The 16,660-nt window shown below is 55.2% G+C and overlaps 2 protein-coding genes across 2 annotated transcripts; both read right to left on the reverse strand.

Annotated features, from left to right (window-relative positions):
* Positions 1–1,100: 1,100 nt before the first annotated feature.
* Positions 1,101–5,817, reverse strand: LOC144946923 (growth hormone secretagogue receptor type 1-like). The gene is made up of 2 exons (XM_078875990.1): positions 4,908–5,817; positions 1,101–1,399 (listed from the first exon to the last, which is right to left on the reverse strand). The coding sequence occupies exons 1-2, from the start codon at positions 5,815–5,817 to the stop codon at positions 1,101–1,103; spliced, it is 1,209 nt and encodes a 402-aa protein (XP_078732116.1).
* A 4,366-nt stretch (positions 5,818–10,183) lies between these two features.
* TPT1 (tumor protein, translationally-controlled 1) lies at positions 10,184–15,836 on the reverse strand. The gene is made up of 6 exons (XM_078876043.1): positions 15,679–15,836; positions 15,383–15,456; positions 12,631–12,821; positions 11,389–11,494; positions 10,917–11,033; positions 10,184–10,473 (listed from the first exon to the last, which is right to left on the reverse strand). The coding sequence occupies exons 1-6, from the start codon at positions 15,704–15,706 to the stop codon at positions 10,471–10,473; spliced, it is 519 nt and encodes a 172-aa protein (XP_078732169.1). The 5' UTR covers positions 15,707–15,836; the 3' UTR covers positions 10,184–10,470.
* Between the last annotated feature and the right edge of the window lie 824 nt (positions 15,837–16,660).

A 16,660-nucleotide genomic window follows, 5' to 3' on the forward strand; every position in this document is an offset into this window, starting at 1 on the left:
CGAACTCGGGTCACCGAGTTCGTAGCGCAGCGTAGCGCTAAGCGCTGCACCACCGCTCCGCACCCACACACACAATGACACACACACAATTACACACGCACCCACACACAATGACACACGCACAGACACAATGACACACGCACACACACAATGACACACACACACAATGACACACACACAATGGCACACGCACACACAATGACACACACACACACGCACAATGACACACACGCACACACACAATGACACACACACACAATGACACACACACAATGGCACACGCACACACACAATGACACACACACAATGACACACACACAATGACACACGCACACACACACAATGACACACACGCACACACACAATGACACACACACACAATGACACACACACAATGACACACGCACACACACAATGACACACGCACACACACAATGACACACGCACACACACAATGACACACACACACAATGACACACACACAATGACACACGCACCCACACACAATGACACACACGCACGCACGACACACACACACAATGACACACACGCACCCACACACAATGACACACACACACACACACAATGACACACGCAATAACACACACACACGCACAACGACACACACACACATTGACACACACGCACCCACACAATGACACACGCACTGATCTCTATAGTCTACAACAGCGAGGCGGGGGACAGCGCGCAGCGTTATGGCTTGAACCCCCGACTGGAGCCAGGGCTCGAGATGACAGCGGTGAGCCGTGCTGGAGCTCACCGCTGGAGGAGTCAGGGCTGGAGCTCCGTGCTGGAGCTCACCGCTGGAGGAGTCAGGGCTGGAGCTCCGTGCTAGAGCTCACCGCTGGAGGAGTCAGGGCTGGAGCTCCGTGCTGGAGCTCACAGCTGGAGGAGTCAGTGCTGGGGTTAGTGCTGTAGCTCACGGCTGGAGCTCACAGCTGTAGCTCAGGGCTGGAGCCCGCAGGGTTGGAGCTCAGGGCTGAAGCTCAGGGCTGGAGCCCGCGGGGCTGAAGCTCACGGCTGGAGCCCGTGGGGCTGTAGCTCACAGCTGTGGCTCACGGCTGTATCCCGCCGTGCGTTCAGGGCGCGTTGCTGCCCGAGTCGGTGCACGCGGGGCACGCGGAGAGGCCGCGTGCCGAGCGCCGCGGGTGGGCGGCGCCGAGGAGTCGCAGCGCGGCCTCGCGGAAGCGGCGCGAGACGATGTTGTAGAGGATCGGGTTGATGGCCGCGCTCAGGTAGAAGAGGAGGAGCGACGCCACGTTGATGTGCAGGTTCACCTCGTACAGGCCCCGCTCGTCCTGCTCGGACGCGCCGGAGAAGAGGTTGCGGCCCACGTGGAAGGGCAGCCAGCAGAGCACGAACGCCAGCACGACGAGCACTGTCGAGGCAACACGCGGGGCAGCGGGGTCGCACCGAGACCAGGTCAGCTCGGAGGCGCCTCCTCGGCCGTGCGACGACAAACAACAACGCGGCACCTCCACGACGCATTACCTCGTCCTACAGCTGTCCCTGGAACTGAACTAAGCCACACGACCTGTTTGAGTAACCGGGTGAGGTCCACTTCGCTCTGCAGCTCGTTTTCAGCAGCGACCTGGACACAACCGAGAGCCGGGCGACGCGGTCTACCGCGGAGGAACCCGCCGCAGTGGAGTCCTGGAGAACGCACGACGCGTCAAGAGCCACAAGGCGGTGCGCGAGCCGCGCTGACGCCGGTCCCGAGTAGCAGCAGACAGCGCCACGGAGCACCCCTTGGTGGAGAGCCCCATGCGGCTCACACGCGGCTCACACGCGGCTCCCACGCGGCTCACACGCGGCTCCGGGTCGGGGTCGAGCAGCGGGGCAGACAGCGCGGAGCCGCCGCCGGGGCAGGGGCGGCGTCGGCGGCGGGGGGCGGAATTCGCCTCGTCCGCAGGGGGTCGCGATGACCTCCGCAGTAACGGCCGCACACACCGGATTATAAGACGCATCGCGGGCTTGTGTGCCCGGTGTCAATAAAGTTGTACTAATCTGATCACGCACACACCGGATTATAAGACGCACCTCGGGCTTGTGTGCCGGTGTCAATAAAGTTGTACTAATCTGATCACGCACACACCGGATTATAAGACGCATCGCGGGCTTGTGTGCCCGATGTCAATAAAGTTGTACTAATCTGATCACGCACACACCGGATTATAAGACGCACCGCGGGCTTGTGTGCCCGTTGTCAATAAAGTTGTACTAATCTGATCACGCACACACCGGATTATAAGACGCACCTCCCAGCAAAATTTAGCTTTTAAAATACAGGAGAGAAGAAGAGTCTCATCCTCCAGAATAAACAGTGTTAGTTGATTGTAGTAGTAGCAGTGATACGAATACAATCGCAAAGCGCTGAGATACTGCAGTAAGTATGATTGCAGTGGTAGTGTAACAGCAAGAACAGAGTGCTCGTGTCACGATTCATCAGCAATTGACAAACTGACCATCGCCCTTCGCATGCCGTGCCTGGCAGCTTTGTTGCGTGTCGGGGCCGGGAGCGGGGGGGGGCTTTACCCGCCCGGCTACAGAGCAAGCGAAGCAGCAGCACCGCCACCGATCCCGTGGGGAAGGGGGGGGCGAGCAGGGCTCTGCCCGGACTCCGCTCGGAGGGGCGCACCGCCGCGCAGCAGACCGACAGCGGACGGCGCCTTGTGGGGGGGGGAACTCGCGCGCACCGCGCGGAGCCGGCCGCGCCAGTCGGCGGTGCGGGTGTCGTAGGCCGCGCCACGAGCCGCGGACAGCGCACAGTGACGTGCCGTCGTTGTACAATGCAGCAGGAGGGAGGCGACGGTGGCCGGACGCGATGCTGGTCAAACCAAGCCCGCGCCGCGCCTGTGCCGGCTTCAAGAGGCGCCCGCTCACAGCCCCGAGCGACGTCAATGCAGCCCACACGTGGGGGTCGTGTGGCCCGCTAGAGGCTCGCTAGCGAGCTGCAGGTTACAGCCCTGGATGAAGAGGGCCTTACTCCACCACGCCGCGTCGATCGTGGGGTTGTTTCGCCATATTTCACCACGGAGCGCGAGGGGGGTGGGTGGGGGGCGGGGGAGTCAGGGCCAGTGAGGATATCACTCGCTACTGATGTTAGCCGTGGCCAGAACTCGAACTCAGGTCGCCGGGTTCATCGCGCAGTGCGCTAACCTCTGCGCCACCGCTCCCCCCCCCCCGAGACACGAAAGCAGCGATTATTGCACCCAAACAGGAGCAGCGCGACGCTTTCGTTACAGGCTGCGTACGGTGCGAAAGAAGTTCAACACACATACATACACACATACATGCGCGCACATGCAGAGTCACAACGTGAAGTTGCGTTATCCCGAGGCCCAGCTCGTGGCCACGGTGGGTTCCCACCTTGCTACGCACAGAGTGGACGAATGAATGACAGAGTGGACGAATGAATGAATGAATGAATGGATGCAAGAGCGAATGAATATGCGAAAGGGGCAGTGATCCAGTAGCGGTCCACAGTGCTCCAAATCTTATCGCGCCTGGTTTAATATTAAAAAACCCACTGCTGATGAATGCGTGAAAGAGTGTGTGCACGGACGGAGGAAGACTGCAGCTCGGTCGCTTGTGATGTAAATGTCCTCTCGCCGGCTCTGTCTTTGTTGAATGGTGGCACGACAAATAATGCGTGGGAGGCGCGGTATTAGTCATGGATGATGATGGACGAGCGAGTAAGCGAACGTGCTAATTAATCGGCGAGTGAATGAGTTAAGGATGGAATTAGTGCAATGCGTAAACGTGTCGATGGAGCACCTCGTGATGTCAATGGGAAGGCCGCTCTCGATATATCGCCGCATGAATGAAAGAACACGCGAGTGAATCAATTTGGTGAATGAGTTAGTGAATTAAGGAATATGTTATTGGCGACGGAATGAATTTGCAAAGGGAATGAATGAAAGCGTTAACGAGCGAGAAATATAACAAGTCAATGAGTGGGTGGATGAGTAGATTTAATTCGTGACGGGTTGAGTGGGTAAACGATTTAAAGCCTGATTGAATGAATTCGTCAGTAGATGACTCATTTTTGTGAGTGAATCATTTCATGATTAATAACCGAGTCAAGGAATGAATACCATGCGATGCGTGATTGAGTGAACGAACGAAGCAGCGACTGCGTGGTGTGTGAAAGTATTATCTCTTGAACGATTCATTTAACTCATCTTCATCGGTGAGTGAGTTGTTGCGTGGTTGGCTGAACGAACGAATCAACGAACGGAGCGAGCGAGTTGGGGAATTGCTAAACTCGCGAGTGACTGAGCGATTGGTTTTTTGGGCGCATCAACCCGTGTCCTGCCACGAGCCTCCACCACCACCACCACCACCACCACCTCCTCCACCACCACCACCTCCACCGCCACCACCAGCACCTCCACCACCACCTCCACCACCACCACCACCACCTCCACCTCCTCCACCTCCACCACCACCTCCTCCAAAGACACCCCCCCCCCTGTAGCCTGAACAGACTGTTGGGGCAAGTGCTGTTAGCGAGCAGCACCTGTGTAGGCCGGCACGACACACCGAGGTGGCGGGTTTGCCAACACCACGGCCGGCCGCCTTTGTCTCCCCAGTGGCGATGTTCACACAGCGCACCAGGTACTAATTTGAGGCTGAGTCGACCGAGAGGAGTCCCAGGACCGAATCCGACAATCGTTATTGGTGTTGGCCGTGAGTGGGAATCGAACTCGTGTCGTCGGGTTCGTAGCGCGCTAACCACTACACCACCGCTCCCCCGACCACCACCACCCACCACCAGCACCACCACCCACCACCACCGCCACCACCACCACCTGCACCACCATCCACCACCACCACCACCACCCACCACCACCGCCAGCACCGCCACCCGCGCATGGACGCACCGAGGATCTTCACGGTCTGCCTGTGGCTCCTCTCCCGCTGCGCGCCGCTGAGTCCCGCGCCTCCCTGGCGCCTCCTCCGCCAGAGGCGGCGCCCGATGAGTCCGTAGAGCACCGTGAGGCAGAAGACGGGCAGGAAGAAGTAGATGGTGGACACCCAGATCATGGTCTGCAGCAGGCCCGAGCGCACGGCCTCCTCGTTCTCGCGGCACTCGGCCGTGGTCCACACGAGCAGCGCCTCCACGTCGTCGTCCAGCTGAACCCCCACGATGTAGAAGACCGGCGCGGCGCTGCCGAGCGCGCAGCTCCACAGCAGGGCGATGACGCCCTTGACGCGCCGCTTGGTGATGAGCACTTTGGCCTTGAGCGGGAAGCAGATGGCGAGGTAGCGCTCCACGCTGAGCGCCGTGATGTGCAGGATGGTGGCGTACGTGCAGCCCTCGCTCACGTACTGGAACAGCTTGCAGCCGAGGTCCCCGAAGAGCCACGGCCGGTACTGCCAGATGCGGTAGAGGTCGAGCGGCATGCACATGAAGATGAGCAGGTCGGAGAGCGCCATGCTCGACAGGTAGAGGTTCGTGGTCGACCGCATCTCCTTGTAGCGGCTCACCACCACGATGGTCATCGCGTTGCCCACGACCCCCACGGCGAAGAGGAGGCAGCAGGCGGCCGTGACCCCGGCGAGGACAGGCAGCGGGAAGAGGCGGAACACCTCCTGCTGTTCCTCGGCACCACCGCCGCCGCCGACGACGACGCTCGCGTTGCCGCCGGCGCCCGGCGGCGGCGGCAGCAGCAGCAGCATCGTGGAGTTGAGCGCCGCCTCCACGTGGCCCGCGGCGAGCTGCGGGCACAGCGCGTGCTGCTGCTGCTGAAGGCACGCGGACATCGCGGGCACCAGGCGGCGAGGCTGCATCACCGCGGCTCGCGGGCGCCGCGCATCGCCTCCTCAACGCCGTCTCCACGTCGGGTCCCGTGGCGGGGTCTCCAGGCTCCTTCTCACCCCCCCCTCCTCCTCCTGCTGCTGCTGCTCGTGGCGCGGCGCTCAGTGCGCAGCGACACTTCTCCTTCTTCTCCGCTGGGGAGGGGGAGGCGGGGGTCCCTCCCCGTGTGCCGCTCAGCCCCCACCCCCTGGCTGCTGGACGACTTAGGCTAGAGGGTGAAGCTGCTGGAGTGTGGTGGTGGAGTGTGGTGGAGTGTGGTGGAGTGTGGTGCTGCTGGAGTGTGGTGCTGGAGTGTGGTAGAGTGTGGTGGAGTGTGGTGCTGCTGGAGTCTGGTGCTGGAGTGTGAAGCTGGAGTGTGAAGCTGGAGTGTGGTGCTGGAGTGTGGTGGTGGAGTGTGGTGGTGGAGTGTGGTGCTGGAGTGTGGTGGTGGAGTGTGGTGGTGGAATGTGGTGGTGGAGTGTGGTGGTGGAGTGTGGTGGAGTGTGGTGGTGGAGTGTGGTGCTGGAGTGTGGTGGAGTGGAGTGTGGTGGTGGAGTGTGGTGGTGGAGTGTGTTGCTGCTGGAGTGAGTGTGGTGGAGTGTGGTGGTGGAGCACCAGGCGGGGCACGAGGTGGAGTGAGGCGAGAGAGAGAGACTGCTCCAGTCGCGTGCGTGGTGGTGCAAGCGTCTCGCTCCGTCTCGCTCCCTGCTGCGGGTTGCGTCTCCGCCGTGCAGGGAGGGAGGCTGAGGAGCCCGCTCCTACGCGGAGGAAAAGGGAGGAAGATCACCAACTCCCCTCCCATCAGCCCCCATCGCCATCCTCCCACCTACACAGCCGCTCCCCGCCTCCTCTCATTACTTCGTACCCCCCCCCCCCACTACTTCCCACCTGCAGTAGCCCCCCCCCCCCAACAACATCGCCTGACAACCCCCCCTCCCTCCCCGCCCCGCTCCCCGCCCTCCCACCCCGCACGTCCACGCGCCCAGCTGCGTCAGCGCTGACAGCTGCTGACGAGGAACGAGGCGACTCCTCCTGGATCCACGAGATCCTGGATCCATAATATCCTGATTCCATAATATCCCCATTCCATAATATCCTGAATCCATAATACTCTGATTTCATAATATCCTGATTCGATGATTTTCTGAATGCATGATATCCTGATTCCTGGGCGCACGGGGGAGGGAATCAGGATCCCATGAGGTGTCGCGATGCCTGATGCGATCCTGGTGACACGAGATCACGAGCGCATGCCATCCTCTGGCTCTGTGACATCCGACCATCGTGACATTCCCATTTCATGAGATCCTGGCTCCATGCTAATCAATATATTAATTTCTAAACACCGCAATTCACAAAATATATCAAGGCACTTGTACACAAACTAAAAGTCAGATTTGAAATCGAATTAGTATTACATTGTCAGCCGAGTCAACATGCCTTAAAACTCAGGAAGGTAGTTCTTGATTGCAAACTCAAAACTTCCGATGGACCTTGACTCCAAGCCCGAGGCCAGAATGCCTCCCAGCAGAATAGCCCCCTGAGCTTGGCCACCTTGGTTCACAACCGGCACCTAAGTCTTGTCATGGTTCAACTATTTGTCATTCATGCAGAGATCCACGCTCCGTGAAGTTGTGCCGCTCTGTTCTGAACCCAGCGATCTCTTGATTCAACGGTGGCTTAGTTCCACGAAGCCCTCGCTCGCGTTCGGATGGTTCGCGTAAAGCGAAGGGTGCCGTGAATTGGGTTTCCGCGTCTATCAAGTCCAAGGTGAGCGCGCTGAGTCACACTCCGTTTGCTGTTTCGTGTCTCCATCTGTGAGCCTGCGTGCGCCGCCTCGCCAATGAACGGGACACGTGCTTTAATTGGCTGCTGAGTAAATTGTACGTCCTACATTTATGCTTGCGTGCCTTGGGAATTATTGATGAAGCTGGTTTACCCACGGAAGCCTCGCCGAGTCTCGTGAGTGTTTCAGGAGGGTGCTGCCAACATGTTTTTGCAGTAAAGAGGGGCGGTGACTGCTGTGTATATTTAAATGAAGTGATTCTGGAGTAATGTTTGTACATTTTATTTCAAATTCCGACAACGGCGCTGCCACACAATAGCCTACTCTTGCGAATGACCTAACGACATCTTTGACGTTAATACAAATCGCGGTATTAACTCTGCTAACCCCTCCTCCTTTTATGCGAATTGCAATATTAATATTAAATGAGACGCGGTTATTTTCCAAGGGATTTTTGTTGCCGTTATATCCCTTCAATATTTTAAGATGAGGCTGCAATCTGGTGATAACTGCATCGTGGCAACATTTGCAAATTCTTGGAATGGCGGCATTTAAGCGAAAAAACCGCGATGCCTTCAGATAGGACTTTAGCCACGAAGTTTTAACAAATATGCAACAGAATCACTTCGCGTTATGCTTTTCGTTATTATTCGTGACATCCGCCGGGCCGCGCACTGTTGCGATGATGTGAGGGTGATTGATGCCGTGGTTGATCTGTGCTCAGCTGCGGCGCGCTGTAGCCGCTGCCTCCGAGCAGCCGCTTGGCCCTGCCGAATGGACCTGCCACGTGGCCCTGCCACGTGGCCCATGCTGCTTGGACCTGCCACGTGGCCCTGCCGTCCATGCGCCCTCTTACCGACGCCGCGGCAGCTGATGTCCCTGCACCACCGAACCGATGAACCTCCGCGGCACAACCTTCACCCTCACCGCGCCCTCCGCTTCCCCGAGTAGCAAGCGAAACATTTCCACATACGCCACTGAGCTATCATTTATGGGCAATGATTAAAAAAAAGTTGTTTTATTTGTATATTTTAAAGTGATTTGTTTACCTTTCCTATAGTTTAACACGTGGTAGGCTTTCGCGACCAATATCATCCATAAGAGGTGTTTGGGTTAGATCGTGTAAATGTGTCGTTAAAACCCTCCACCACCAGACACAGCCAACTAGTAAGGGTTGTCACGTAAACAGAACGTGGCAATTGGTCACTAGTACAGCACACCTCTACTTTGCACTCCTGTTGGACATCTGTGAAAGGGCTTTATAGCTCATCAGATTCCTTCAGTATGAGCATTTTGATTCAGACTCCAAGCGAAGGTGGAACGGGGCACGTGAATGCCCTGCGTCCAAGTGCACTCGGCTCCACGCAATGACACAGCCCCCGCTCGTATCTAGTTTGTGCCACCATTGCCAGAGGCTGTCGCGTCCTCTCGCAGCCGTAATCACCACACGTAGCACGGCTCTCGTTCACGATGGCTGCGCCCATGTACAAAAAAAATAAAATTCAATTCCCACGATTTAATAGATTTTGAGCCCGGCAGGGATATAATTTCAACCGTTAGTTCTGGCCCAGCAACGAGAACGCACTCTGGCACAAAGCCATCGTGGCAACAAAGGTGCTCATAAGCGAATCACGATTCAAAAGCTCAAGCTGCAGAAAGTAATTTTTTAGTTGTCGTGGCCATTTACACGAAACACGGCCACAATTCACCACGCCACGCTCTCCCGTGACCCGACGTCAAGCGCAGCGAGTGCGCAAGAGCATTTTACACAAAACACCGGGTCACGTTTGTCAGGGCAGTAGCTACACGGTAGGGTCAACGCAGCAGGCAGGATCTGTACCCCCCCCCCGACACGTCTGCGAGACCAAGACCTCAACCTCGAGGTCCCGACTGCATCTCAGATGCGTTGTGCCCTCGTCGGGCTTTGCTTCCCCCCTCAAGTCACGCAATAGCCAATTCGACCGCTTGCTCTCGGCATGTAAAAACTTTTTTTTTAAAGGTTATCGTGTTGATTCTTTACTCTTGTTACTTTATTTAATTAAGGGCTAAATGGAGGTTGCTCCAGCAAGTTTCTTCTGGGTAAAGAAATTTCGAATGGTTATCAAGTTTCACTCACTTTTCTCAAAATGTGTGGGGGGTGGGGTCATATTACAATAATTTATCTTGTTTTGACCATCTTGCACGTTTTTTATCGTCTTGTTTGTACATTTTTCACTTGAGACTCCCGACTCTTGATAGGCATGGCCCCGTGTTTGTGCGAAATTCACGTGTTCGCTCCCAGTCAGCGGCTTGGTACAAACGCCAGTCCACTTGCAGCACATTGCTTGGATAAACACGCACCGACATTTAACTTGGCATTCGATGCGCGTATCGCAACCGAAATAGCTTGCGGTAAGTTATGTGCAAGGGCAAACACATCGACCAATCGGTCCTACATATAAAATGGTTGAAAATCTGTTAAAGTTTATTGCAAAGATGTTCTCTCCTCAACCGTGCTGTGTTCAGTAAGATATGCAGAAAGATCACAACGGCTGAACGCACCTGAGAAGCAAATCGTGCACGCTCATGCAAGATGTTTACTGAAGGACCCTTTATTGAATAAACCAGCGTGGTTAAAGGCAAGACTCATTTGCATTATACAGATTTCAGATACAAGCCGAGTTGATGACGTGTTCATTCTTTATCAATGGTTCTCACAAAGACTGGTTTCAAGTCCACAGCACAGGGCGCCTGGAGGATCCCAGCCCGGTGGAGGAGGGTGCTGTGCTTCCCATCCGCAGGCATCAAGTTGTAACAGCTGCAGTTCAAAGACGAATCAAAAAGTTGGCGTATCTCAAGATGAAGAGGCGGAGATTCCAGGTTACTGGGGGAAAAAAGAAGAGAGACGCACAGTGATTAAAACTCAAGGGGAAAAAAACCACCGTCACTGCACGGGTAAACACCAGACCACGTAAACACTCAATCGTTCACGTGTCAGCATTGCCGGTGCAGACGTTCATTAAAACACGCGTGTGCGTGGTACGGGTTGTACAAGCCTGGCAGCACGCGTAGACGGATCGTTAACATGGTGCAGGGCACGCTTTCCCTTGAACGACGCGCGTGCCGTGATGCAGAAACCCGTGCTTAAATCACCGCCATGGCACTCAAAGAGAGCTGGGCGCCGCACGAACATTACAACAACCACAGGCAACAACACCCACAACAGGACATAGCCACCCACCACTCGGGATGCTTGCACACTCGTGTGCATCCGCTGTGACCAAAACAACCTCTGGCTACGACCAAGCACGCATAAAAGGCACTTACGCATTTCTCAATTTCCAGGCCATCCTTGAAGAAAAGCATGTAGGGCGTGATTCCGTCCTCGCGGAAGTTAAGAAGAGCGACCATGCCGTCGGGGTTCATGCTCTCACCTGTGAAAAACTACACACGGAGACACAGCGAATGAGGACGCGGACTCCACACAGGAAAGAGACGGCACACTTGATGTACACGCGCACATGAGTCGAGTGCTGCGATTGCCTGATGTCACGCCAGTTTTTGCCGGCAACAGTCACCAGCAATGCATTATTCACCGAGGGCAACCCTTACAACTCATTATGGCAATGGCATAAGAGTGATTCGCCTCCGTCAGTGCCAGGAAAACTAACTCGTTTACAATACAAAATGGTGCAGAAATATCTTAAGGAGACTAACGTCCTAATATTGCCCATGCCCATCTGATCTTACACTGGGCACAGTGCGGTAACAGTGTGGTCACGCGAGCTACGAAGCTTGCCTGGAAATCCTTGAATTGCTTTAAGACATCTTTAACCTTCTTGGCAGCAGCAGTCATGAAGGGTTCCACCTTCTCCGGGTGTTTCTCCATCAGGTTCTCCTTAATCCTGCAGGAGATAGGCACAGGTGGACGCGAGGGGTGAGCAATGAACAAAGGGTGGTGGGTGCTTCACCTCACCCGACTCCCACCGCCTGCGCCGGGCTCACCCAGGCCACGACGACCCAACGTTTGTAATCACGGTGTACAAGCGCGAGCCGTGTCACGCCACAGGGTCACGCGCACAAGTCACCGAAGGCTGGAATATTTAATTGGAAAAATATAAAACCAAATGAAGGCACTTGACAACTTTGAAATAAGAATGCATTTTGCTCAAGGTTTCAAATATCACCTGTAACAGCCTCTCAATGGAGAATTCAGATACATTGCAACAGTTGCACGGCAATAGGCGTGCCCTGCATGTCCACACCAGTCTGTATTTTAAGTGGGGCGATTGTTACATCGCCGCGGGAGGGCATACATCCTCAGTGTGTGACGCACAAGACTGTTGTTGGGACTACATCTTGGGAGGGGGAAACGGCGAGATGTAGTCTTGCAAGACACACGTGTGTACATGTAACGGCCGTGTCAATACATTGATGGACGAGGGCCTCGCCACAAGCCATTGGGGTCGTTTGACCGCACTCCACCAAGCTGTTGAGTGCAGGCTGGTGACTGTGGGGAGCACACTTAAATCCCAATTCCGCTGCAGCGACTGCCTGCGCACAACCCCGCTGTCCGCAGACAGTCACTGCAGCAGTAGTAAATATCTAAAGGTGCTCTATAAATATAAAGGTCACAACTTGACTCAAAGCTTTTGTGCCTGCAGGAATTCATATTCTTTGGGTCTATCGGTAAAGTCACAGATAGGTTCAAAATGAATAAAAGTAAACAAAACCAAGACGTTGCTGGCCCCAGGGCCCTTGTGCCTCACCCACTTGCTCTGACACTTGAACTACGGCTATCTTAAACCTTGAAAAATAGATTGCCTTTACGAGTTTTCCCCTATTTTTTCCACGTGAAGACGGCCGTTTGTGTTGCGATCGAAAGGTCGTGTTTTTTTTATACTAATTTTGAGCCTATGTGACTTTACCGAAAGATCTAAAGAATAAGAGAACTCGCATACAGACACCGCTCTGCCAGCACTCGCCAATGTAACTTGGGCAAGGAGAGTTGGGATGCTCCGGACCGGCATGCGACACTCACGTCTTCATGTAGGCCTTGATGTAGGCAATGTACTTCTCCTTGCTGAAGCTGGTCTCCTGCAGTTTGTGGTTGAGCACGATGTCCACGCCGGACACTGTGGACGACTCCGACGAATCAAATTCTCCCCCTTCTGCCGAAGCGTTTCCGCCAAAGACCGCGTCGTCGATGTCGCCTTCCACCCGGGACACCATCTGCGCGCGCAAGCCCAGCGGTGTCAGTGGGGGGTCATCGGGGAAGTGGACGCGGATCTCACACCGACCCCCTCAACGTGGCCACCCACAGCTCACAAGCAGACGTGGGGGGACAGAAGGGCGTTTACTCCCTGCGCACCTAGACACAAGTGTCCGCAACTATAGGGTGTTGCCACTACACGATATTTTCACGAAATACTGCATTTCACGTTCTTATATAGTTTATGCCGTGCTTCAAGTAGGAACAAATATTACATAAATGTTCAACTGCAGTTCACTAAACAAAACTGCAATACGTCTTAGGACTCATTTCAAGTGTTACCATCTATAATTCTTATAGCGGGTGTGTTTATATCGAGTTAAAAATCCACACGAGCTTTATTCACCTCCATGTGTGGGGGGATGAATATATACTCAATCAGATAAAGCACAGGTTCCATGAGGGCCCTCGGTGTATTGTGCAACTAAAACAAAAGTGCAACCGGTGTCCTGAACAAAAAATACTTGCAACGTTTAAATTTACATTTTTGTCAATCCACTTTTGTTCGAGGGCGTCTCCATTCTGTGCAGGTCATGCGGGTTACTTCTCCATACTCCAGCACCCTGGTCAGTGCAGGTTGGTAAAATGCCGGGCGCATTTAGGCAGGGGCACAGTAGTGCAATGAATGCTGCTGCACTGCCCTCTACTTATCGCCACAGTATAACGACGTCTGCTTTTCATTGTGACGATATCAGCTGCATTCCACTGGATTTGGTTAGGGGATTGTTAAAAATATGAATTTTCCCCAATCATAAAAAATACCTGCTCAATGCGCCGAGTGACCAAAAGAAGCCCTCGACAAGACCCTAACAGTTACTTATCACGAGACTGGCCCAAGGGGCCCCCATTCTGGCCAGTGCTTTTAGTGGCCATCAGACACCGTGGGCAAAGTACAGAGGAAACTAAGTGGCACAGGAAACATTAACTTGGCTTAAGTGTGTGGCAGGAGTCACAGCTCTATGCAGTAAACACACATATTAGTAGTCGGAAATTAAGGTATGTCTGTAGTGAACAGCGAGATACCATTTTAGACGCTTTTATTTAACTCACTCTGTTGTTGTCGTATCCTCAAATCTTGTAACTCAATTTTAACCCACTTCCCAATGTGGTATCGACTGCAAACTTGGTATACTTATGTCATATTGATGACAATACTACATCCTATCAAAAAAACAAGTATTTTAAAACATTATTTTTTATATGCCATGTTTCGGCTTGGGTCTAATTGTCCACACTCAACTGACGTTGGCTGTAAATCACCACGGCCGCTTACGTTATGGCAAGCTTTGCGGCCACTTCCTGGAGTCGTGGAGTTCTGCCATTACGAGTAGGGTACATTTAATTAAAGCGTATTTTTAAATATTACTTATTCTATATATATTCTAAATGAATGCTTTTGCATGCTGTATCCATCGTGGAGTTTAACCATACTTAGCCACTCGTTAGTGTCGGTTGGTGAACTTGGAGGGACCGATTCGAATATCGTCACTTATGAGATTTTAAGTCGCTGCTGCGCCCCGTAAATTTCGCAAACAAAAAAAACTCTGGACTTGTTTCGAGTCTCATCAACAACGTGCACATCCGAGTGTTGACTTGCCAGACGTTCTGGGCAACCACCTTCCAACAACACTGCGCGCGCCTTGGGGGGAGGGGGGCGCCCCGCTCCAACGAGTAGCAATCAACAAAATGGGCAACACCAATTACGTTTAGCCGTTGTGCGGCTTACTAAAGTTACGCAATGTGCAAGAGGATTGACAAATCGCACCGCGCGCGTCCCTTCTGCCAAAAGGGTGGTGGCGTCAACATCGGACTCGGCCCCCCCCGTGACGCACGCGGCCTACCACGGGGGGGAGGGGGGGCTCCATGTGCTCGTTTCTAATTGACGTGGCGGCTCTGCCGTACTCATCATCGTGTCGGGCCCCCCTTCCCTCATTAAACCCACGGGCCACTCCCGTCTGGGGTGACCGTCTATAAGCGCCCCTTGTTGAACGCGCGCGGGAGTCCCGGCCAAGGCGGTGTGTGGCAGCCCACCCCACACGTCGTCACGGGCTCACGGACGAGGCGGCGAGACGAGACGCCGCCAGCCAGGGGAGCGGGGGCAGCAGAGCCAGCCACGAACAAAGCGGCCGGGCCCATTGGCCAGGACACACGGCACAAAAGCTGGGGGGGGGGGGGGGAGCGACGCCCTGCCGAGGAAGGCCCTCACATACGAGGCCCCTTTGTACCCACCCAGGGACCTGTTCATGTATTTCGCTCTAGAACCGCTCCCCTGTCCGTGCTTCGTCTTTGTTCTCGCGCCAGTGTCCCCGCGCCTCTTGCCCGCGAAGCCCCCAGGCCGCCGGCGCCATTACGCGGCCGCTTGCGATTCCCCACCGCCCACGGGGCGACTCGCGGCCTCTCCAGCCGCCGGCTGGTGGAGGCCGCGGGCCTCGGCGCGGCCAATGCGGGGTGGGCGAGGCGGCGGCGCGCAAGCGGGCTAGGGAATGTAAAAGTGGCGGGGGAGGGAACCGGCTGCACTCACCGTGCCTTCCACCTCGAAGCAGGCGCCGTCCGCCGTCTCCTTGATCTTGTAGATGTCCGAGAACATCTCGTCCCCTGCGGGCAGGAAGGCGGGGAGAGTGAGCGAAGCGTGGACGCGATTGAGATGAGGCGAGACCGACCGGCGGCGGCCATGGCGGCCGGTAGCTATGGCGGCTGGCCGGCCGGGGCCTTCGTTTCGGAATTTAAACATTTTATCAGCCTCGGCAGATCAATATCGTGGAAATATCGAGTGGGCGCGACGCGGGGGATGTTTGCGGCGGCGAGGGGCCCACTCACCGGTGAGGATGTCCTTGTAGATGATCATGGTGAGGCGGATTAAGATGCCCACACTCAGCCTGGGCGGCCCTGCTGCTGTGGCGCGGATTAGACAAGAGGCCGAGCGGCCGAGGGCGGGCGCCTAAGAGGCCGCGGTGTGACGTCAGCGCGCCTGCCCGTGACGTCACCGCGCAGCCACAACGGCCTCCCTCCCGCTGGAGCTGCAATGCGGGGCGTAGCGACGTAGTGACGTCACTGCATTTTCATGTTCGGGCCACACCCTCGGCCGTTTCATCCACCTGACGTCATTACGCATTGGCGAACGTTCCCTTGTACGATGGTGATGTCACCGCGCCTCATCCCCGTTGCTGACGTTGCAGGTCTACGTAATCACGTACTTACGGGTGACGTCATTCGTCCACACTTTTCCACCCGACTGCATTGCGGGCAGTCCCGCGACGTCATGACATCATCGCGCAGACACCCTTCGATTTTATCCGAAGCGAATGCGGTACGCGTTGACGTCACGATGGCTGTGACGTAATCACGCAGAGTGTGAGTCATTCTCCCTCCCCCATTGATCTGCATTGCGGTAATAACCCCTCCTTCCCATATATCCTTCCATATGACATATACAAACATGTTTTATGTATATCATATCCCGTCAGCCACACGGCCTTCTGGGAATGCATCATTTCAAGCAATTGGTCCAATCCAAGCACATTCGTGTCCAGTCTCGACTCTCACAAGCGCTCAGACGTGCACATCACGGGACCCTGGGTGACCACATCCTCTGGGGGGTGACATCTGGCAGGTCGCGAGCATTGCTTCAAGCAAAGCCCGACCGCTGATGAGACGCTGAATGTCAAAACCGGTAGTTTTGCTGGCCAATGCCGCCAAAATTGTGCCCTCCCCGAAGGCCATGTGGCTGATGGGACGAGTAAAAACTCGTTGACAATTTTCGTCGACAAATCAGGGCAGGTGTCTTTGGCCGCTTGGCGAG

Source organism: Lampetra fluviatilis, chromosome 43 (assembly GCF_964198595.1).
Source record: "Lampetra fluviatilis chromosome 43, kcLamFluv1.1, whole genome shotgun sequence".
Lineage (NCBI taxonomy): Eukaryota > Metazoa > Chordata > Hyperoartia > Petromyzontiformes > Petromyzontidae > Lampetra > Lampetra fluviatilis.

What these genes read in the sequence shown, in the direction of transcription:
- LOC144946923 (XM_078875990.1), bottom strand. Translation starts at nt 5,817, where the DNA reads ATGCAGCCTCGCCGCCTGGTGCCCGCGATGTCCGCGTGCCTTCAGCAG. An exon ending in GCAGACCGTGAAGATCCTCG is followed by an intron (nt 1,400 to 4,907) that starts GTGCGTCCATGC and finishes TTGCCTCGACAG; the next exon opens with TGCTCGTCGTGCTGGCGTTC.
- TPT1 (XM_078876043.1), bottom strand. Translation starts at nt 15,706, where the DNA reads ATGATCATCTACAAGGACATCCTCACCG. An exon ending in ATCAAGGCCTACATGAAGAC is followed by an intron (nt 11,495 to 12,630) that starts GTGAGTGTCGCA and finishes TATCTCCTGCAG; the next exon opens with GATTAAGGAGAACCTGATGG. An exon ending in AGCAATTCAAGGATTTCCAG is followed by an intron (nt 11,034 to 11,388) that starts GCAAGCTTCGTA and finishes CTCCGTGTGTAG; the next exon opens with TTTTTCACAGGTGAGAGCAT.